This window comes from Paracoccidioides brasiliensis, assembly GCF_000150735.1.
Source record: "Paracoccidioides brasiliensis Pb18 unplaced genomic scaffold supercont2.5, whole genome shotgun sequence".
Lineage (NCBI taxonomy): Eukaryota > Fungi > Ascomycota > Eurotiomycetes > Onygenales > Ajellomycetaceae > Paracoccidioides > Paracoccidioides brasiliensis.
In genome coordinates, this window is record NW_011371362.1 from 1,180,396 (window position 1) to 1,197,466 (window position 17,071).

General features: G+C 45.2%; 5 protein-coding genes across 5 annotated transcripts in view; all 5 read right to left on the reverse strand.

Moving 5' to 3' along the window:
• Nucleotides 1-389: 389 nt before the first annotated feature.
• On the reverse strand, nucleotides 390-1,220 carry PADG_04837 (magnesium-dependent phosphatase-1; the record flags this gene model as incomplete). The annotated part of the gene is made up of 2 exons (XM_010762101.1): nucleotides 390-861; nucleotides 1,015-1,220. 2 exons carry the CDS (start codon nucleotides 1,218-1,220, stop codon nucleotides 390-392), a joined length of 678 nt encoding a protein of 225 aa, XP_010760403.1.
• A 459-nt stretch (nucleotides 1,221-1,679) lies between these two features.
• PADG_04838 (uncharacterized protein) lies at nucleotides 1,680-3,605 on the reverse strand (the record flags this gene model as incomplete). Its single annotated transcript, XM_010762102.1, has 4 exons — nucleotides 1,680-2,716; nucleotides 2,766-3,381; nucleotides 3,456-3,503; nucleotides 3,582-3,605. The coding sequence occupies 4 exons, from the start codon at nucleotides 3,603-3,605 to the stop codon at nucleotides 1,680-1,682; spliced, it is 1,725 nt and encodes a 574-aa protein (XP_010760404.1).
• A 1,212-nt stretch (nucleotides 3,606-4,817) lies between these two features.
• Nucleotides 4,818-10,369, reverse strand: PADG_04839 (uncharacterized protein; the record flags this gene model as incomplete). Its single annotated transcript, XM_010761855.1, has 12 exons — nucleotides 4,818-6,030; nucleotides 6,119-6,311; nucleotides 6,369-6,587; nucleotides 6,648-6,745; nucleotides 6,812-6,966; nucleotides 7,040-7,615; nucleotides 7,679-8,370; nucleotides 8,429-8,610; nucleotides 8,666-8,758; nucleotides 8,808-9,690; nucleotides 9,774-9,932; nucleotides 10,018-10,369. The coding sequence occupies 12 exons, from the start codon at nucleotides 10,367-10,369 to the stop codon at nucleotides 4,818-4,820; spliced, it is 4,815 nt and encodes a 1,604-aa protein (XP_010760157.1).
• Nucleotides 10,370-11,593: 1,224 nt separating this feature from the next.
• On the reverse strand, nucleotides 11,594-13,101 carry PADG_04840 (uncharacterized protein; the record flags this gene model as incomplete). Its single annotated transcript, XM_010762103.1, has 2 exons — nucleotides 11,594-12,088; nucleotides 12,148-13,101. The coding sequence occupies 2 exons, from the start codon at nucleotides 13,099-13,101 to the stop codon at nucleotides 11,594-11,596; spliced, it is 1,449 nt and encodes a 482-aa protein (XP_010760405.1).
• A 3,065-nt stretch (nucleotides 13,102-16,166) lies between these two features.
• The window catches only part of PADG_04842 (uncharacterized protein), a gene marked incomplete at both ends in the record, with an annotated part of 3,745 nt that continues 2,840 nt past the window's right edge, over nucleotides 16,167-17,071 (reverse strand). Inside the window, one exon of the mRNA XM_010761856.1 lies at nucleotides 16,167-16,887. Coding sequence (XP_010760158.1) covers nucleotides 16,167-16,887 — 721 coding nt within the window. The remainder of the gene's footprint in view (nucleotides 16,888-17,071) is intronic.

The following is a 17,071-nucleotide window of genomic DNA, read 5'->3' on the forward strand; positions in this document are numbered from 1 at the left end:
TATTATTTTGGTTATGGGATAACTACTATTGCTGGTTTGACCAGAGGAGCAGTAATTGGAAGATGTTGAACACATCGGGTTGAAAGACAGGAGAAACTTAAGGAGTGCCCACCGCCCGAATCTGCGTGGTGTTGTACCGCGTGTACATATCTACATCGCAATTCCAACTCCGCAATGCAAAATCGAAGGGTCTAACTTTATTAAATATCAAGAAATTCAAAACGTAAAAGAGAATATTTCTGCTTTGATGCATTAATTCTATTATTGTCCTAACATAAGACGCTGTACCTAAAACATCTACTCTGTAATTGGTATCAAAACCCCGCAACATTACCCAAACGCCGTGTCGTATATTTAAGACGTCGCCCTTTACATATATTCAAGACTCCTTAATCTATCACTGGTCTCCCAGCTGCCGCTTCTTTATCAGCAGCTATGACGCCCATCCTCTTTCTCCAATCCCAGACACCACGATCAACTTCCTCCCGAGTCATACCATCCCTCACAAGACAAAACGTAACCCCCAATTCCGTTTGCACATTTCTATTCCTCGCCTCGTCATCAAAAAACAACATATCCTCATACCGTATGCCACTTTCCTGTTGTATGCGCGTAAAATGCTGCGTCTTATCCGCAGGGAAAATCTGCACATGCTGAAAACAGTCCAAAGCCCGGACTGGACGATTATTGGCCGCCGCTGGATTATCCGAGAAGGACGGAATAATATATAATGCTTTAAGCATATCACGCGCAAGATCTGGAGCATGTGTCCTTGACGCAAGCCCTAGGGGTATGGATCGTGAACGGCATGCAAGGAGGATGGAGGATACGGCGGGATAAAAGGCGAAGGATTCACCCCACCTACATCAGACCAGAAAGGTGAAAAATGTCAGTCGGGCGCAAGAGTCTGAACATTATTGCCTACGGCGGGTAAGTCGCGTCCAGATAGGGTAGGCAAGCAGAACAGAGGAGCACGGAGGAAGAAGATATCCAAGGATAAGAGATGCCGCATACCTATCCACACATCGCGAATTATTGTCCTTGGCCTTGACTGGAGGACTGACATGGGTGTCAACCCAAAATGGCCACAGAGTATAGTCTAAGTCAAAAACAAGCAGTTTTGGCAAAGGAAGACCATCATTAAAGGTCGCGGGCGCAACGGTAGGGTCCTCAAGGGCGGGTTGCACTTTTGTTCCAGAATTGCCTTTAGTCTTCGCCATTTGCGGAACTTTTGAAGTTATTTATCAACCAGCAATGGCATATGTAACCGCACAGGGAGAATCCCCAATATTTCAAACCCGGAATGAGAATAACGGGCTGAGGTAACGAATCAAATAAATGATAATATGCATCAACGATGGGCGGCTGTTAATTTGAATCCCTGAAAAGTAGTTAACTAATATTGCATGTATTGGCTTATGTAACCTGCCCCTTTCCAAACCACCCAAAAAGGTTTATCTTGACGTCTATTCAACTTCACCAGGGGAAATTGAAACCAGATCCAGGATGTAGTTATTCAAGGGCAGCTTTAAATGGGTTATTGGCATACCAGATAAGGGTGTATTTTCTATTGCTACTGCCCGTTGAATCTGCTTCTCTGGAGCATGTTTACTCGTTCCCCATTGAACCACGTCAATGGACGCACAACTAACCAAGTCGCCGTATGTCTATTCGCTCTCTCAGTGATGGTCGTATGTTAGACATCCCATTGAGCTTAGGATCTTCCATATATGTTCAAACTCTGTGCCTCCTCTAATCCTCAGTTCTTGCTTTATAGCTTGCCAGCTCGATGCATACCGAAGAACCTGCATCTGTTGGTCTGCTGTCAAAATATCAGAAGCTCCCATGGCTTCTGCAATGATTTTGCGCCACAGATCCATTGGTAAACCAAACCGACCAACATCGCCTCTCTTTACAGTCTTTGAAATCCTCTTTCTAGTGCCGGTCATTGATTCGCTGTGGGCACCTGAACGCCTGCGGCCCGACACAATCTGTGCACCTCGCTGAGATAACCACGAACCCCATGAAGTCAAACTCTCCTGGTTGTTCCACTCCAGCGTTTCCTGGATAGTAGGGAAATCTTTCAGAAACCCTTCACTGCTTGGTGCAAACAAATATTCATTTTTCTGATTCTCTTCAATGAGATTCTTCTCATAGGGTTTCAGTCTTGTACTGCCATCGAGCAAGATTGCACGGGCGACTCTCATCATTTTGAATGCTACGACCCAAATATCAGAAATGTATACACTTTCGGTCTTGAGAACATCCAAAAGCAGGTGATTCTTCACTCGCTCCATCTCGATATTATGCTTTCTTCGTAACTCTCTCTGTTTTGTGATTTCAGACTCTTCTAACTTGTTGTCGTCGTCGTCGAAGACCTGGGATGCTGTCACTTCTACATCGGCTTCGGAATTTTGCTGGCGGAATTCAATGCCAAGGTTAAGCAGTCTTAGCCCCAGTGCACTTAGTTCTTTGGACGGTGTGTACACAATGCCGTTCTCAGTGTTAAGCCTCCTCCAGGGATGCCACTGGTTTCCCAGGTGGGAGAAACTGTAACAGCTTATCTGGTTGGCGGTGAGCAAGAACAAGAGTCCAGAGGTGAAACGTGCATGCATTTGTGGGACTGATCGAAGGCCTCGTGAACTTGAATATCTGGTCTTATCCGTGGCTTGCACTTTTTGATGGCTGGCTGGGGATCCAAAACCCTTCAAAGCATCTTTGATTTATTAGCTATTTGAGGCTAATATAGCCTACTATTCACGCACCTTGATGGCAGCTGTTATTTCGTGTCAATGGTTTCTGGTCCCCTCGGGGTCTCCTATTCTCTTTGTCTTGGTTCAGACCAACGGTACCCGTGGCTTGGCTGGTTGTTTCCACCCTATCAGTATCGACAGACATATTTACTCCATCGTTGTTGAGAGGTTCGACGACAAAATCCAGATCGCTTTGCGTGTAGACTCTGGCAAACACGTCGAAACCCCCGCCCCCAAAAGGATTGCCACTGAAGTCAACTTTCCTTAGCAGGTAGCATCCCTGAAATGACTCAAGAAATCTCTGCCACACGTCTCTCTCTTTTCTAGAAGTAACAGAAATCTGGTTGTCTGAGATGTCCACCTGTGTCAAGCTGTCATTGCTGAGCGCGATGACACGGCCCAACTTCTCCATAGATGCGACCGTCAATGCATTGCCCTTTATCGCGATCTCAGTTAGGTGGACGATGCCATCAGGATGCTCTGCATCGCGATACTGAATGCAATTTATAAGATCATCTACGAAAACTGCAAATCCCTCGTCGGTGACTTCTTTGCCTGTCAGATCGATCTCCACATGAGGATCTCTTGCCGCTGCCTTTGCTCCAATCCCAGGTGGAATTCGCTTTTTCTGGTGTCACGGTATTAGCCACCATGTCTATCTGGGTTATCCAAATGAATGGTATTAGACAGGGGTCGTTTTACAAGATCCTTCGAGACTGCCTGTCCTGCCTTTATCCCCTGGACTTTGCGCTATTTGTATGTCGGTTGTCAATGCCGATCCTTATGTTATTCGAATACATGAAATAAAGTAGGTGCTTCTTTCCTTACCCCTGTATAGTTAAATTTCGCCATTGAGGCTCGCAGTGGCTAGCCACCAGTGATTTTCCTATCGTTGTACACGGTCCGGCAATGGTCAGTATATCTGCCTGTCCCGAATGCAGCCTGTGCGTTTTCAACCTCTCACAGGCCCACCATCCATGTTTTGTCCCCAGTGGCCACGGCATGAATCTCACCTACTCCACAATGGGAAAAAGAATTGGAGAAGTTTTCACCCTTACCTATCAAGGAAACAGAATCTCTCTTTCTTTGCCTTGTGAGAGAGTATTCGTGGGCTGTTTATTCCGCTAAATAGTTCGTGGGAAAAACGCCTCCCCGATGATCCTAAATCCCGAGGAAGCTTAGGATGTACAGAGGAGATGATGTAGTTTTGAGGAACAAATACAGGATAAGGAAAGGGACGATGAAATGAGAATAAAGAGAAGATGGGGGGCAGCAACAGAATACCAGAGAAGAAAATGAACAGTCACCTATGCCCATGAGATATTGATCGGGAGTGTTCTATCAAAACGTGCTGTGGTTTTGCTTTGTTATTTTATGCACCACTTACTAGGTACACTGGTCCTTTATTGCAAGTAACAACCGCATAAGCACATACAATCTCTGAGTGTCCTCTCACAAATTTCTATAATTGATCTGCTTCATTTTCACCAGATTACTTTTCCTGCTGATATCTCTCGTACTCCATAGAGGCCGTAAGGGTTATCAGAGCCTCAAATAGGTATTACAGCCTCAAACCCCTTTCACATAAACTCCTTTCACATTTTGCAGATCTGTGGGATGCGATCTTCCAGTTATTCTGGATGATGCATATCATTATATTCCTCTCTTGCAAAGTGAAAAACTCGTACGTAAAGGAAGGGAATATTAATTAAAAAAACGATTTGAAGCCGTTGGAGGAAGTAGGAAGTTATTCATGCCGACATAGCGCATGACATTTAATATTCTCGAGATAGGTATGTAACTTACTATATATATATGACCTTTAATAATGCTCAATTAAAAGCGAAGAGATATTCCCCGAAAAGCATTAAAACACTCTCCCGTCAGGTAAATACCATATGATACCATAAATCAGCAGGGACATATACGAAGGAAGAATGTGCTTTTACCTATCCCACGATTAGCGCAATAAGTGCAGTATCACCTCTCATCATTTGCGCGGAACTCACGTCTCTTTCCCAAACTATAGAACACATGATATGTATGTAGGTACAGTACATGTTCTTAAAAAAAGTTCACGAGGTCTTTAAACTCCTCCAACAGCGAAGTATCAAGTCCTTCCAAGCTTCCAGGACGATTGCTCTGTTTTTCCAGCTCCTGGAACTCTGGCTCATCACCCGCAGCAGGTGGCTTATCAACCATGGTAGGGATATCACCGAAGTTGATAGAGAATGAGGCATCTATAGGTTGTTCAGATTCTGCAGGACTATACTTGCTTCGCTTATGCGGGATTTTATTGACGACATCGTAGCCGTAATCATTAACCATCATTGCGTTGTCGTCGGAGCCATTATTGTCAGCGTGATATGTACGTGATGTGCAATTAAAGCCATCTTTCCTCTTTTTCCCCTTGAAGAAATTCTGGTCGTTCATGAAATCTGAATCAACGTTATCGTCGTTGCCGTTGCCGATGATGATTGGGTTGGGGTCAGGCAAGGGGAATAAAGGGGTGGAGACAGTTCGAGTTGTAAAGGAGCTGTTGGTTCCCATGGTAGGTTGCTTCACCACGGATGAGGGTAGAAAGGGGTTGCTTACCATCGAACCCTTTTCTGGACTGGAGGCGGGTTTGTTGTTGGCATCATCTGGAAAAGATAGCATAGTATCTGTTTTATTCAGAACCATTGGCGAAATCGTTTTCATATATTTATCATCACCATTTTCTAGAGGGTGAAATGGAATGTATTCATCTCCATCTTCGAAGATATTGAATTTTTCATTGCTTTTTGTCACTTTCCTTTTCCTCAAGGGTGTGCCCAGCAAGGTATTGGGAGACGGGAGATCATCAACCCACGAATTCCCGTAATCACTGGAAGCATCTTTTTTCCTGAAGGGTGTTTTTGGACCTTCAAATCCATCGTCGTCGAAGAATGATAGGTCAAGCGAGATTCCTTTCGACAGTGAATATGAAATTTTCTCATGTGGCCCTGTCTTCCCACTACAATCTTCAATACGTTTTTGTTTATGAAAACTTTTGTCCCCTTTGGAATGGGACTTGGTAGTAGCCAGCTTAGAGCTTTTATTGTCATCTCCACACAGATCAACAATTTCGACATTCTTGTTTTTATTCTGTTCCCTTGCTGGATGGGGGTTCTCGCTCTTGGTCCATTCAGAAAAGTTTCGAGATTCTTTAGAGGTTTTATTAGTTTTCCCTTGTTGAACGTTTGATGCTGGCAGGTCCTGTCTCTTGTTCGGTTTAGGTGGTCTATCTATACCCTCCCTACAACACAGGTGTTTGCAACTGGGAATAATTCAGGAGATGTCTCTAGCAAAATGAATGTGTATAGCAGGTATTAATGGAAGCATACCTAGTTTTATCTTTACACCTGTGATTGCAAGCCCAATTCCCATTCTCAAACCGAACAGGCTCCTTAGGCTCATTTGCGTGTAAGTCTTTGACATTGCTACCCGGTGCAGCCTTTTGGTTCGGCAACGATGTTGTCTTGGGCAGATCATAGTTTCCATTGAATTCGTCAAGGGAATTATAATCTATATCTTTAGCTACATACGGCGCGATTAGACTCAAAATTTCGAAATAAGCTGATATATAAAACGCACCTGCCGCAATGAGATCTATATCATCGAGACTATCATCTTCAAACTCATCAACATCTTTTCGTGTCTCGACCCTGTTTCTAAAATTTTCGCTCCTACGTCTCCTGGACGTGTTCATAGTTTGTTTCGCCGCGGCACCATCACCAGGGATTTCTGATATCTTCGTTGGGAAACATGAAGCCGGGATATCATGCCGGAGTTCCGCCTGACGCATGGTCCCAGCTGGAAATTATAAGCAAGCGCGGTAAAAGGGGAATAAATTGGGAATCCATGGTGACATACCAATGTCATCACACATGACATAACATGAAATATATTGAAAGATGTCAGTTAATTCTGCACTTAGCAAAATATCATGGCCGTTCTGTAGTTTTATTGCACTGCACAGTTTCAGTCAGATATCAGGGGCGAAACCCTCTTTACACCATAATTTCGATCAATCATACCTAATACGTCTAAAATCAATCATTCGCCCATCCGACGTCTCTGCGAGAAAACAGACATATACGGGCTTTCGACGAAAGAAAATTGGGATCTTTTCGTTAATAAACCCTATCTCCGCTTTAAAGCCAATCCTAACGGTTTCCCCGTGCTTAATATCCTTTGAGCCACAGACATTAGTATATGAATTAACGATTTATCCACTTCCCAAAAGCAGCGACTAGCACACGTACCTTCCTCACTAACTTAAGAGAAACCCTAGGTTTTGGAAACTCTGCCAGTTTTGCCAAGATCCTCGAACCGAAGGGAGGATTTTTGCTTAGCAGCATTTCTATTCTATGAGGCTCTGTAGTTTCGAGGGCCTCGAGAGTATTAATACCAGCATTCGCAAGCTTTCTCACAGCCACGATACCAATCTGGTCTATCTGCTTCATCTGCAATGCAGAATTGTCCCACACCCTAGCGCCAATACCTCGAGCAAGTTCAAGAGCGTGTCTAGTTCCCACAGAGTCTTGGAGTGATATTTGGCAATCGATTATACATCGAATCAGACGATTGGCGTGGGAAAAAACAAATCCTTTATCCTGTTGGAATGACATCTTGTGTTTTTGGTACTGGTCGCCAGTTGGGATGTCGACTGAGCCCAGCTCAGACTGGATAAGGAGGGATATCTTGTGAGCTGGAAGGGCGATGTCAATTTTTATGGGAAATTTAATGCCGTTTCCCTTGTTCAACTCCTTGTATAATGATTTCTCACCAGACTTGAGTCGAATTTCTCGAAATTCTTCTGCCTGCGCAACAACTGAAAGCTATTCTCACTAACATTAAGTTGTGTAAATCAAGTAATACTGTCCATGTTATAGGGTACTTACAATCTCAGACATTTTAGCTTTTGGGGGTAAGGAGAGACACAACTTCATAGTTTCGAACTTGATGTAATACCGAGCCATTGCATCTCCAAACGCCGTCGATTTTAGGGGCTCCTCGTCAGTTACAAGTGAGCATTCCTGAAGACGCTTGATATTCTCTTCACAAATTTCTTTCAGCATTTCTTCCTCATCTGACCTGTTCGCTCCTTCTTTCAAATTGTAATGACCGGGATTTTGTCGCAAACGAATAAAGAAAAATGTTCCTGCAAGCCATCTAGTAGCAGATTCGACATCCTTAATGGTTCCAAGGCCAATGGCAGCGTTCAGATGGTCGATCAGGTTTAAATGCAGGCAACTTTCGAGAGATTCCGTTCCGGAAACAAGTTTCTCATAGTGGTTTACTCTTTCTTTTCTTGTCAGTATAACGGCAACAGCACTGTCATCGAACTGAGGTCTTCCCGCTCGTCCAAGCATCTGCATCATTTCCAGATCCGCATACTCCTTGCATCCAGCTTCCTGCCATGAAACCGTGTTTTTAATTATCACTAGATGACAAGGAAGATTCACACCAACCGCTAATGTTGATGTACAACAAATCACATTAATTTGGCCAGAGAGGAATCCGTTTTCGACAGCATGGCGGTCATTAGCATCAACACCAGCATGGTGAAATGCAACACCAGAGGAAATGGTTGCTTATGTTTGTTAGAATATCAACCATACATCTTATGTAAAAGGAAAAAATGTACACACCCCTTAATTCGGGATTTTGAACACCAAGAGGCTTGGTTGGACCACTCCATAGACGATTGGGGGGATTTGTAGATGTCCATAACTTGGCAAGATACTTTGAAGTTGCAATCGAGGAGTTGCGAGTACAACAGAATATCATAATTGGCTTCTTCTGTGAATGCTTTTCGATGACTTCGGGAAGTCTAGAATTTCAATCAGTCAGGGGATAAAGCAGAGCTTGAAAAGAATATCCTTTACCTTGCCTCGCAAAATTTATCAAACGCAAAGTCATTGCCATTGCTTTGATAGCCGTAGACGAACTTCTGCAATTTAACTGGTCTAAACTCTTCGCTAAACCTCTCGCGGTGAGCAGGGAGATGTTGGTTAGTAGGATCCTTACCCAGCCAGGCCGCAATATCCTCGGAGTTTGGAACCGTGGGCACTGAGCGCAACAAATCGAACATTAGAGTCCAGAGATTTCATTCGAGACACCACAGCTTCCAATGTAGCCCCCCTAGCCTCTTTCAAAATATGTACTTCGTCGATGAGAAACAATTTAACCAGCTGCATTAGTTTGATATGATCCTTCCATTTCCGAGTCATGCTGTCCCATTTCTCAGGGGTCGTAATGATAATATTCGCATTTTGAACGCAGCGTAACTGCGCGTGATCAGTGTCACCAGTGAGCTCCGCACATTGGAGGTCCAGTGACGTGAACTTGGTTTGCCAATCACGGAAGCGTTCGGAGCACAAAGACTTGGTTGGTGCCTGGTATACCACTTTGAACCGGCAGTTCTTGAAGTTTGTCACCAGTCGACAGATAGCCAACTCCATGACTACTGTTTTACCACTCCCAGTAGGCGCTGAGAGAACAAAGTTATCATCTCCTTGGTAGATAGAACGAAAGCTCTTGGACTGAATAGCATTGAATATAGGGAAAGGGAAAATAGATCGAAAACGGTCCGGCAGTTCATGCGTAGATACAAGCCGGATTCCTTGTATCATGGGTAAGGCATGATCCAATTGAATTTCATGGGATTTAAGTGGAGAGAATGAAAGGGCAGCTCTGGTCTGAAGCTCTGGAGATGAAATGGTCTGGGGAGAAAATGAGGACTTTCCAAGCTCCTGGTCATCATCATGCACACCATCCTTGGAAAAAAGGGGTGGTGGTCTCTTTCGGGCCTTGACGGCAAGTGATGGGCTGGAAAACAGTCCAACTTCAGATGAACTTGACACCTGATTTCGGAAAGGGGTGGACATGGTAGTGGAAGTAGCATTGGTAGCTAGAACGTCAGTATTGAACACATACATGCATATAACTATCACACAGAAATGCCTTAGACAGAAGAAAGAAAAGGATTAATACAGCTTTGAAAAAATTTGGAGTTCTTCGGCGGCATAGGCGCCAGCGTAGGACCGTATAGATCCTCCGATTCATCTTCCTGCCCATAAGCATCAGGGACATCATGTTGTCGCTCCTCTCCTCTCTCCACTCCTCTCTCCAGCTGAGCCAATAGCTCCCGATCTTTGACAATCAAATGGAGTTAGCTGCCATAACAGAGTTCAAATTGAAAGAAGGGGAATGAATATGAGAAAATATGATTCCAAACCGAATGCATCAAACGTCAAATCCAGATCCCGGTCCTGAGAACTCAACTTCTTCCGGCCTAACAAACCCAGAGGATGTAATTGCTGCTGTCCCCACCTCATCAAAGTCCGAGAACCTTCTGCAGCGGCAACAGTGCTGCTATTATCTCCGCTACTATTGCTAGTTGGTGTTTGTTGAACCGGTTGCTTCTTCCATTGCGAATTTGGCATTGGAACTATAAACGGCTTGGAAAGGTTTAAAGACACAGGGGAAGATGACGATATAGAGGCAGAAGAAGGTGATGATTTAATAGGACTTTTGAAGGTGCTAATGAGGCGGTGGAAATTGGATGCATCTCGCTTTGTGTGATCCATATCGATATCTAGTTGATCAAACCACCATTCTACCTAACAGAGGCACGAAGATTGGGCTAACTCATCTAACATAGACGGTGGCGGTCAATACACAAAAGTCTTAGAGAATCAAAGAGAACAGTGTCGTATTATAGAATTCTCAAGAAATGCAGAAAGAAAGGGAATGAAAATAGGGAAGGGCTATCTAGATAGTCAAACGAAGGGGAACAGAACCCCGTGCAGACACGATATACACGGGAAACAGATGTAAGCCATTCAACTGGGAAATTCTTCCAATCATGCTATGGCAAAACTGGAAGAGAGGCCATGAATGGGAAATTCCACAACGGTATGTTGTTGAAATAAGAATATGAGCTAGAGGTTGGAATAAACTAGGACAGGGAAAAGGGGCTCAAAATCACATGACCTGACCCTGAGTTTCCCTTCTGGAAAGAAAAAGATTAGAAGTTGAGTCAATGGGTATAAAAGAGCGCAGAAACCCACAGCTGAATCCAGACATATATCATTCGTGTCCATTTCTCACATTATATTGTATTATAACCCAACGCATGTCCATCCATCTACTGCATTTTCCCGTGTCATCATGCCCAGCATAATCCACTGGGGTAACTAACTATATGAATCTCCCAAACTCAATGGGGATCACTGAATTAATGACCACAGGTGGATATTAACAGAACAACAGAAAGGAGAGATGAATTAAGAAAATGTTCACTCAGGAGGGCTATAAACAATCCCCAGGAAAACTATCCTGCTTCCGTTATAAAAAGATAGAAAAGAAGAAGCAGTTCGAGAGCCGATGTAGGGGATATAGATCATCAGTAAATAAAAGACCACACCAGAACCAGGTGAATAAAGATAAAAGTCATGGGAAATTGTTTTCCTTGTATCATAGAAGACTTGGAGGTTTAAAAGGACATTAAAAAAGGTTGAGTATGGTATAAACGCCCCTATCCTTTAGTTCAAAGAAGCAAACAGAAGAAGAAAAAAAAAAAGGCTGAGAGAGAGAGAGAGAGCAAGTCAAAAACCCACAAATACAAATCACTCTTGTATAAAAATGTTAAAAATTTCAGAAGAAAAAGAATATCCATTCATGAACTTGACCACCTCCCCACAACCTCTTTCACTAACCACCAAAGCCTGTCTTCAGACCCCCTTCACCCCTTAATCCCCCAACCTCTCAACCCCAAACCATCCCGATAAACCCTCACAGACACGTAACGCTCACCCACCCCCTCTCTGCGCAAAATACGACCCCTTGAGCCTGGTCGCATGACCCGCAGGATTCGGAGAACCAGGCCTAGACGTCGCTAGCGCCGCGGACTCCGATAGCCCACGGGTCGTGGGGAGTTTTATCGATAAGTCATTGGGTGGGGAGAGGAGAGTGCCAGATACAGTGAGGCCATGGTTATTATTATCATTGTTATTATTATTATTATTATTCCCGTCCTTCGCTGCGTCTGTGGATGGGTTCGAGGGGCTGATGTTGCTGTTGCTGTAGTTGGCGAAACCGCTGAGTTTTCCTAAGTTGTTGATGCGGATGGGTGAGGGGCCGGTGTGGGTATGTTTAGTGTAGGGGTGGGAGTGCGAGTGCGAGTGGGGAGGGGAGGGGGAGGGGGAGGGGGAGGGGGAGGGGGAATGGGGGTGTGTGTTGGTTTGGTGGGGGAGTTGACTGTAGATGTATATTACGGCGAGGACGAGGGTGGTGCCGAGGAGGAACTGAGCATTTCATTAGCATTTCGAGAAGGATTTCCACATAGCATAAAGGGGGAGCTCACATTCCCACCAACCCTAAACTCAAACTCCCACATCGCTCCTAAAACACTAAGCAAAATACTAATCCCTGCTGCCGAATTCCTCAACCCATGTTCCCCGCGCGAAATCGCAAATGACGTCGCAATCCCCCCGACAGCCTGTACACCAATAACAGCCCACACGACCCAATTGTACCCCTCAAAGAACCCACCGCGCGCCACCTTCTCGCCATCCAGGAATACGACCCCAATAAACAATGAAGGGAATATCGAATATATAGCCAGCTGGACGTTGCGTATCCATACAGATGTTGTCGAACTGGCACTGTCCTTCAGCACCTTTTCGAAAGATACGCCTGCCAGACCCGATGCGATGCAGGAGCCAATGGTAGCCAGCAGGCCAATGTTACTGTTCATGTGCGGGTGGCCTAGCATGAGATCCTCCTCGATGCCTTCGTAGGTCGCGGAGCGCTTGCGCAGCATGTTGCGGTTCACTGAGCGCAGGTGCCGCCATTCGTCCAACGAGCGAGGGAAATGTAAGTGGGCGTGGTTAGGGTCAAAATCATTCGGATCCGTATGGGGTATATGTACGATAAACACCCCCGCAAGCAGGAGTAGCAGGGCCAACCATTTGCCTAGGGATAAACTCCTTCTCAGCAGCATTGCACCAAAGACGGCAGTTATGACTAGCTTTAGCTGGTATGTGACTTGGAACGTGGCGGCTTCGAGGTTCGAGAGGCCGACATAGGTGAGGGAGTTTGAGAGGGTGTAAAGCGCTGCTGGGACAGCAAGTTTCCAGCTGTCGCCGGTAAATACGACGGAGGAAAGATTTGTGAAGAGGGTGGTTGCGGGCATGGAGGGGGGGATGGTCTTCGAGACTTCGTAGAGGGCGACGGTGAGGCAAATGGCAAGCTTTATAACCTCGTTGAGGAAGACTGCGGTGGAAGTTATGTAGCGCCGGCCGCCAACAACGGGCATCACTCTGGAGTAATGGAGGAGCTATATAGATTAAAGCAGAGTTCCGCGGAAGTGCGGAAAATGTCGTTTAGTTAGCCAATCCTATCAGACAGATATTCAAATATTCAGGAACTGTTTGTTATATGGGTTTCTTTTTTTCATCATGTTATCTTTGAATCGATGTCTGTTTCGTAGCGACGCCAGGGCTTGAGGGAGAAATGGGAAAGGGAAATCTCAGAAAACTTTTCGTACTAAGATAAAAGATGTATATTGAACTGCTAACTATATATTGAGAAGAGAGAAGTTTCCGTTAGCAATGCACAGAATAATTTAATATCGAAGGAGCTCGCTCAATCACATACCAGGGCCAAGGAAATGTATCTGACTGGAACGCCCATCCAGACAGCGGCCACCCTTGAATCCCTCCCCATTGCAACGCGTGGGTGTTGTAAAAAGAGGCGTATCTCGTGCGTAGGCCTTCCGCTGGGGATCACGATGGTCGTTTAGATGCCCCAGGCAGTGGGTGTGATTGGATAATTTCGGGGGAGAAAAAGAGAGGTGAAGGCCAGAAGTTGGAGGTTGGAGGTTCGCCCAAAGTAAAAACTCCAGGAGTTGAGGAAAGGAAGATAGAAAAAGAAAGAAAAGAAGAGGGCAATAATTGAGCTCTCCCAAGGAAAAAGCAAATGAAAAAAACCCGATTTCAGTCCGATCTGCAGGTTGCTGGGGCTGGTCAGGCACAGGCACAGACACAGACACAGACGGGGGGGAACAGGGGGAGGCTGGAGAGTGGAGAGTGGGGACTCTTGGAGGGTAATGTGGTTAATGTTGCGTATATAATGCTATGGGCATGTTTTCTCCGTCAGGAAAAATGGATGAACAGTGTACCTAGGTAAATAGGAATATACGATGTAGATATTTGATGAATGGACAGTGGCAGGGAGGACCCGTGCATACGTTAATTTCAGGATCCGGAGGTTTGAGCGCGTCACACCACGCGCGGATTAAGCACTTTATTCGGAGAAATGAGCATGAGTCCAAGGTGTTATGGAAGAGAATATCGGAGGAAGATTCCAACAGGTATTATTTCTCCGCTGGAAGTGCCAACTACAAGTCTACAATGAAATAATAACAACAACAACAACAACAACCCATGGGATCCCACAAAATCCATTACTCGGTCTGCTCACCCAACCTGCCCAATTCACATCGCAATAGGCAATTCGCAGTCAGCTGGCATCCAGAATCCAAACCCAACCGCCGCCACAAGCTCAAGCCCTATCCTTACCATCCCTTAGTTTCATCGAGCCCGCTAATCAGATACAAGAAAACACCAAGCAAAACGCTCGCAGCTGGAGGGGGGGTCTGCAAGCGCTAACGACTAACAATCAAGAGACTCAGCACCAATCAAAGTCATCCCGAGTCAAACAGTTGAGTTGAAGTAGTTCTTCCCCTCCTGACCGCTTTCTGCAACAAAAAAACCTTCCATGCATATTTATGTCCTGTAACTAGTTGAGTTGTATAACCACTCTTAAACTCCAGAACGGTTCTGGGTGGCAGTGATGATGATGATGATGATGATGGTGGTGATGAGCAAATATTTCTATGACCAAAATACGGTATAACAGGCACGTATCCTTCCAACCGCGAGCTGATGAAGGAGATACACAAGTTACCAATCAAAATCTCCCCTTGAGAAAGTGCTGGATCCTTGCAACGAACATCCATGTAGCCATTCCGTCGAACGCCCAAAGCTTGGTTTGCTGCTTGATCGTGCTACAATCATATGATCTTTCACATCTGTATGTTATATGCTTTTATCCCCGCACCTAAAGCACAAATAGCAGATTCATTTCGACTCGCGTGAATTTTCCCTATATAAAATGTCAATTGACCCTTCTACCGAACGGTTCCTTCAACCTACTCGTTTCTAGCCCTTGGGCGACTGGCCCCACTTCGGGTGCAAGTAATCACTCCAGCCAATTGAAATTCGTGAATCCACGGCTATGAAAAGTAATTAATAATGATGATGATCATTCGGTGACGTGTTATTACTAAAATGGGACGAATCCAATGGATTGTTCATTCGTCTTAAGATCAGAATTTAGAGTTTCTCTGCATTAACGCGATTGAAGCTAGTATGGCATCTCGACATAAGAAAATCGGGTTGATATTATAGAGATAGATGTTAAGACGAGGGACAGAGAACATTGTGGTGACTCGATGAGGAATAGGTAAAAGAGTTCCTGTGTATGAGGGTTTTTACTGTCGAATCCAAGTTGAGCAAGTTAATATAAGACGAGGAGAATAAATAAACGGGGAAACAGGGAAGTACGAAACGACATGAAGTTAAAAAAAAAAAAAAAAAAATTATGCTATTTTACATAGCTCAGATGTCTCTCGCTGACACTCTGATCCTGCAGACAGACAGATTGAGAGACAGATAGACGTAAAACAGAGGGAAATGAAAACGAAGGAGTGGAAGCATGACTCCCTTGATATTACATATTAAAGCGGGCGACGCAGTGGGTAGACAATAGCAGGGAGCGTGCCAGGGAAAGCGTGATGTCGTACATGATAATAGCATGATTGGTGTAAATGGGTGTTACAACAGAACGGAAAATATTAAATAATGACGCAGATAATGCGGACGTAGATGCGTGTTGCGCGGTATAAAACAGGGGGAGGCTGTGAGAAAAGAGGCGAGATGGATATTGCTGATAGATAGGCGGTTGAGATAGAGTCCGGTCGTTCTCCGTATATCGCGCAATTTTGATCCGTACCTTCGTCATGAAGATAGGGACAATAGCTGAAAGCTGATGGGTGGGAAAAATAAATAAGTAAATAAATAAATAAAAGGGATCTGAAAATCAATATATGATGTACGGAGTATCCTTTCATGGATAATAATAATATCGATAGCTTCGGGCGCGGGTCCCGTCCCGTTTCCGAATTGACGAATAGAATTCCTGGGACATGTCGACCGAAAACCAACACTCCGTACACCCCATTTAAAAGCCTTCCACTTCTGTGCAGCACTGGCATATAAATATATATAGCGTGTCCCCAGGTGGATTATAATATCGAGGTCAATGCACAACCGCCAACCCAGGCGTCTCATTCCCCCATCCCACCGCCCAAATCGGCAAATCCGCAGCATCCATGTCCAACCCTGAACTATCCCTCTTGTAATCCACATCCCCGTCTCCGAACGCCATCGCATCACTGCTATCCGTCCTTGATCGGGAATGACGCTTCGTTTCATCGGGTGTCACTGGTGCCGGAGCGCTACCGCTGCTGCTGCCAGCAGCGGCGGCAGAGACTGATAATGGCGGGGGTGACGGTGAGCGTGAATGTGAGTGTGAGCGTGAGCGTGCTGACAGCGTTGACAGCACCAGTGACGAGGAGATTGGGTAGGACGATAGTGGCTGTGCGTGCATCAGCGTGCGTGGGGTAGGATTGTGCTGTTTCTGCTGCTGCTGGTGCTGTTGTTGTCTTGGGTGAGTATACTGTTTTACCGTTGGAGTGCGCGGTGAAGCCCAGCTCTTCGAGGAGGATGGGAGTGTGTCAGACTGCATGAGGCTAATACACGGTGAGGGGTTGGAGTGTCGGTCGCCATCGGATACGGATAGAGTGTGGTGATGCGAGAGGGACCTTTCGCTGCTTTCAGTGGTGGCGGAGGCGCTGGTACTTGCCGTTGTTGTTGTTGGGTATACGTGAAGGCTATCCCTGTTACTCCGGGCTTGGGGGAGTTCGGGACTTAACGCGAGGAATGATGTGTTGGCGGCGGCAGCTTTGGATTTGTTGGTCCTTTTTTTTTTTTTTTGGGGGGGGGGGGGTCCCCCCTCTTAATAAAAAAAAAAATTTTTTTTTTGTGGGGGGGGGTTGATTTGGTTTTTTTTTTTTTCCCCTCGTGGGGGGGGGATTTTCCTTAAATAAAAAAAAAAAAGGCGGTGGGGTAATTTTTCTTCTTCTCCCTGTAATATAGAAAAAT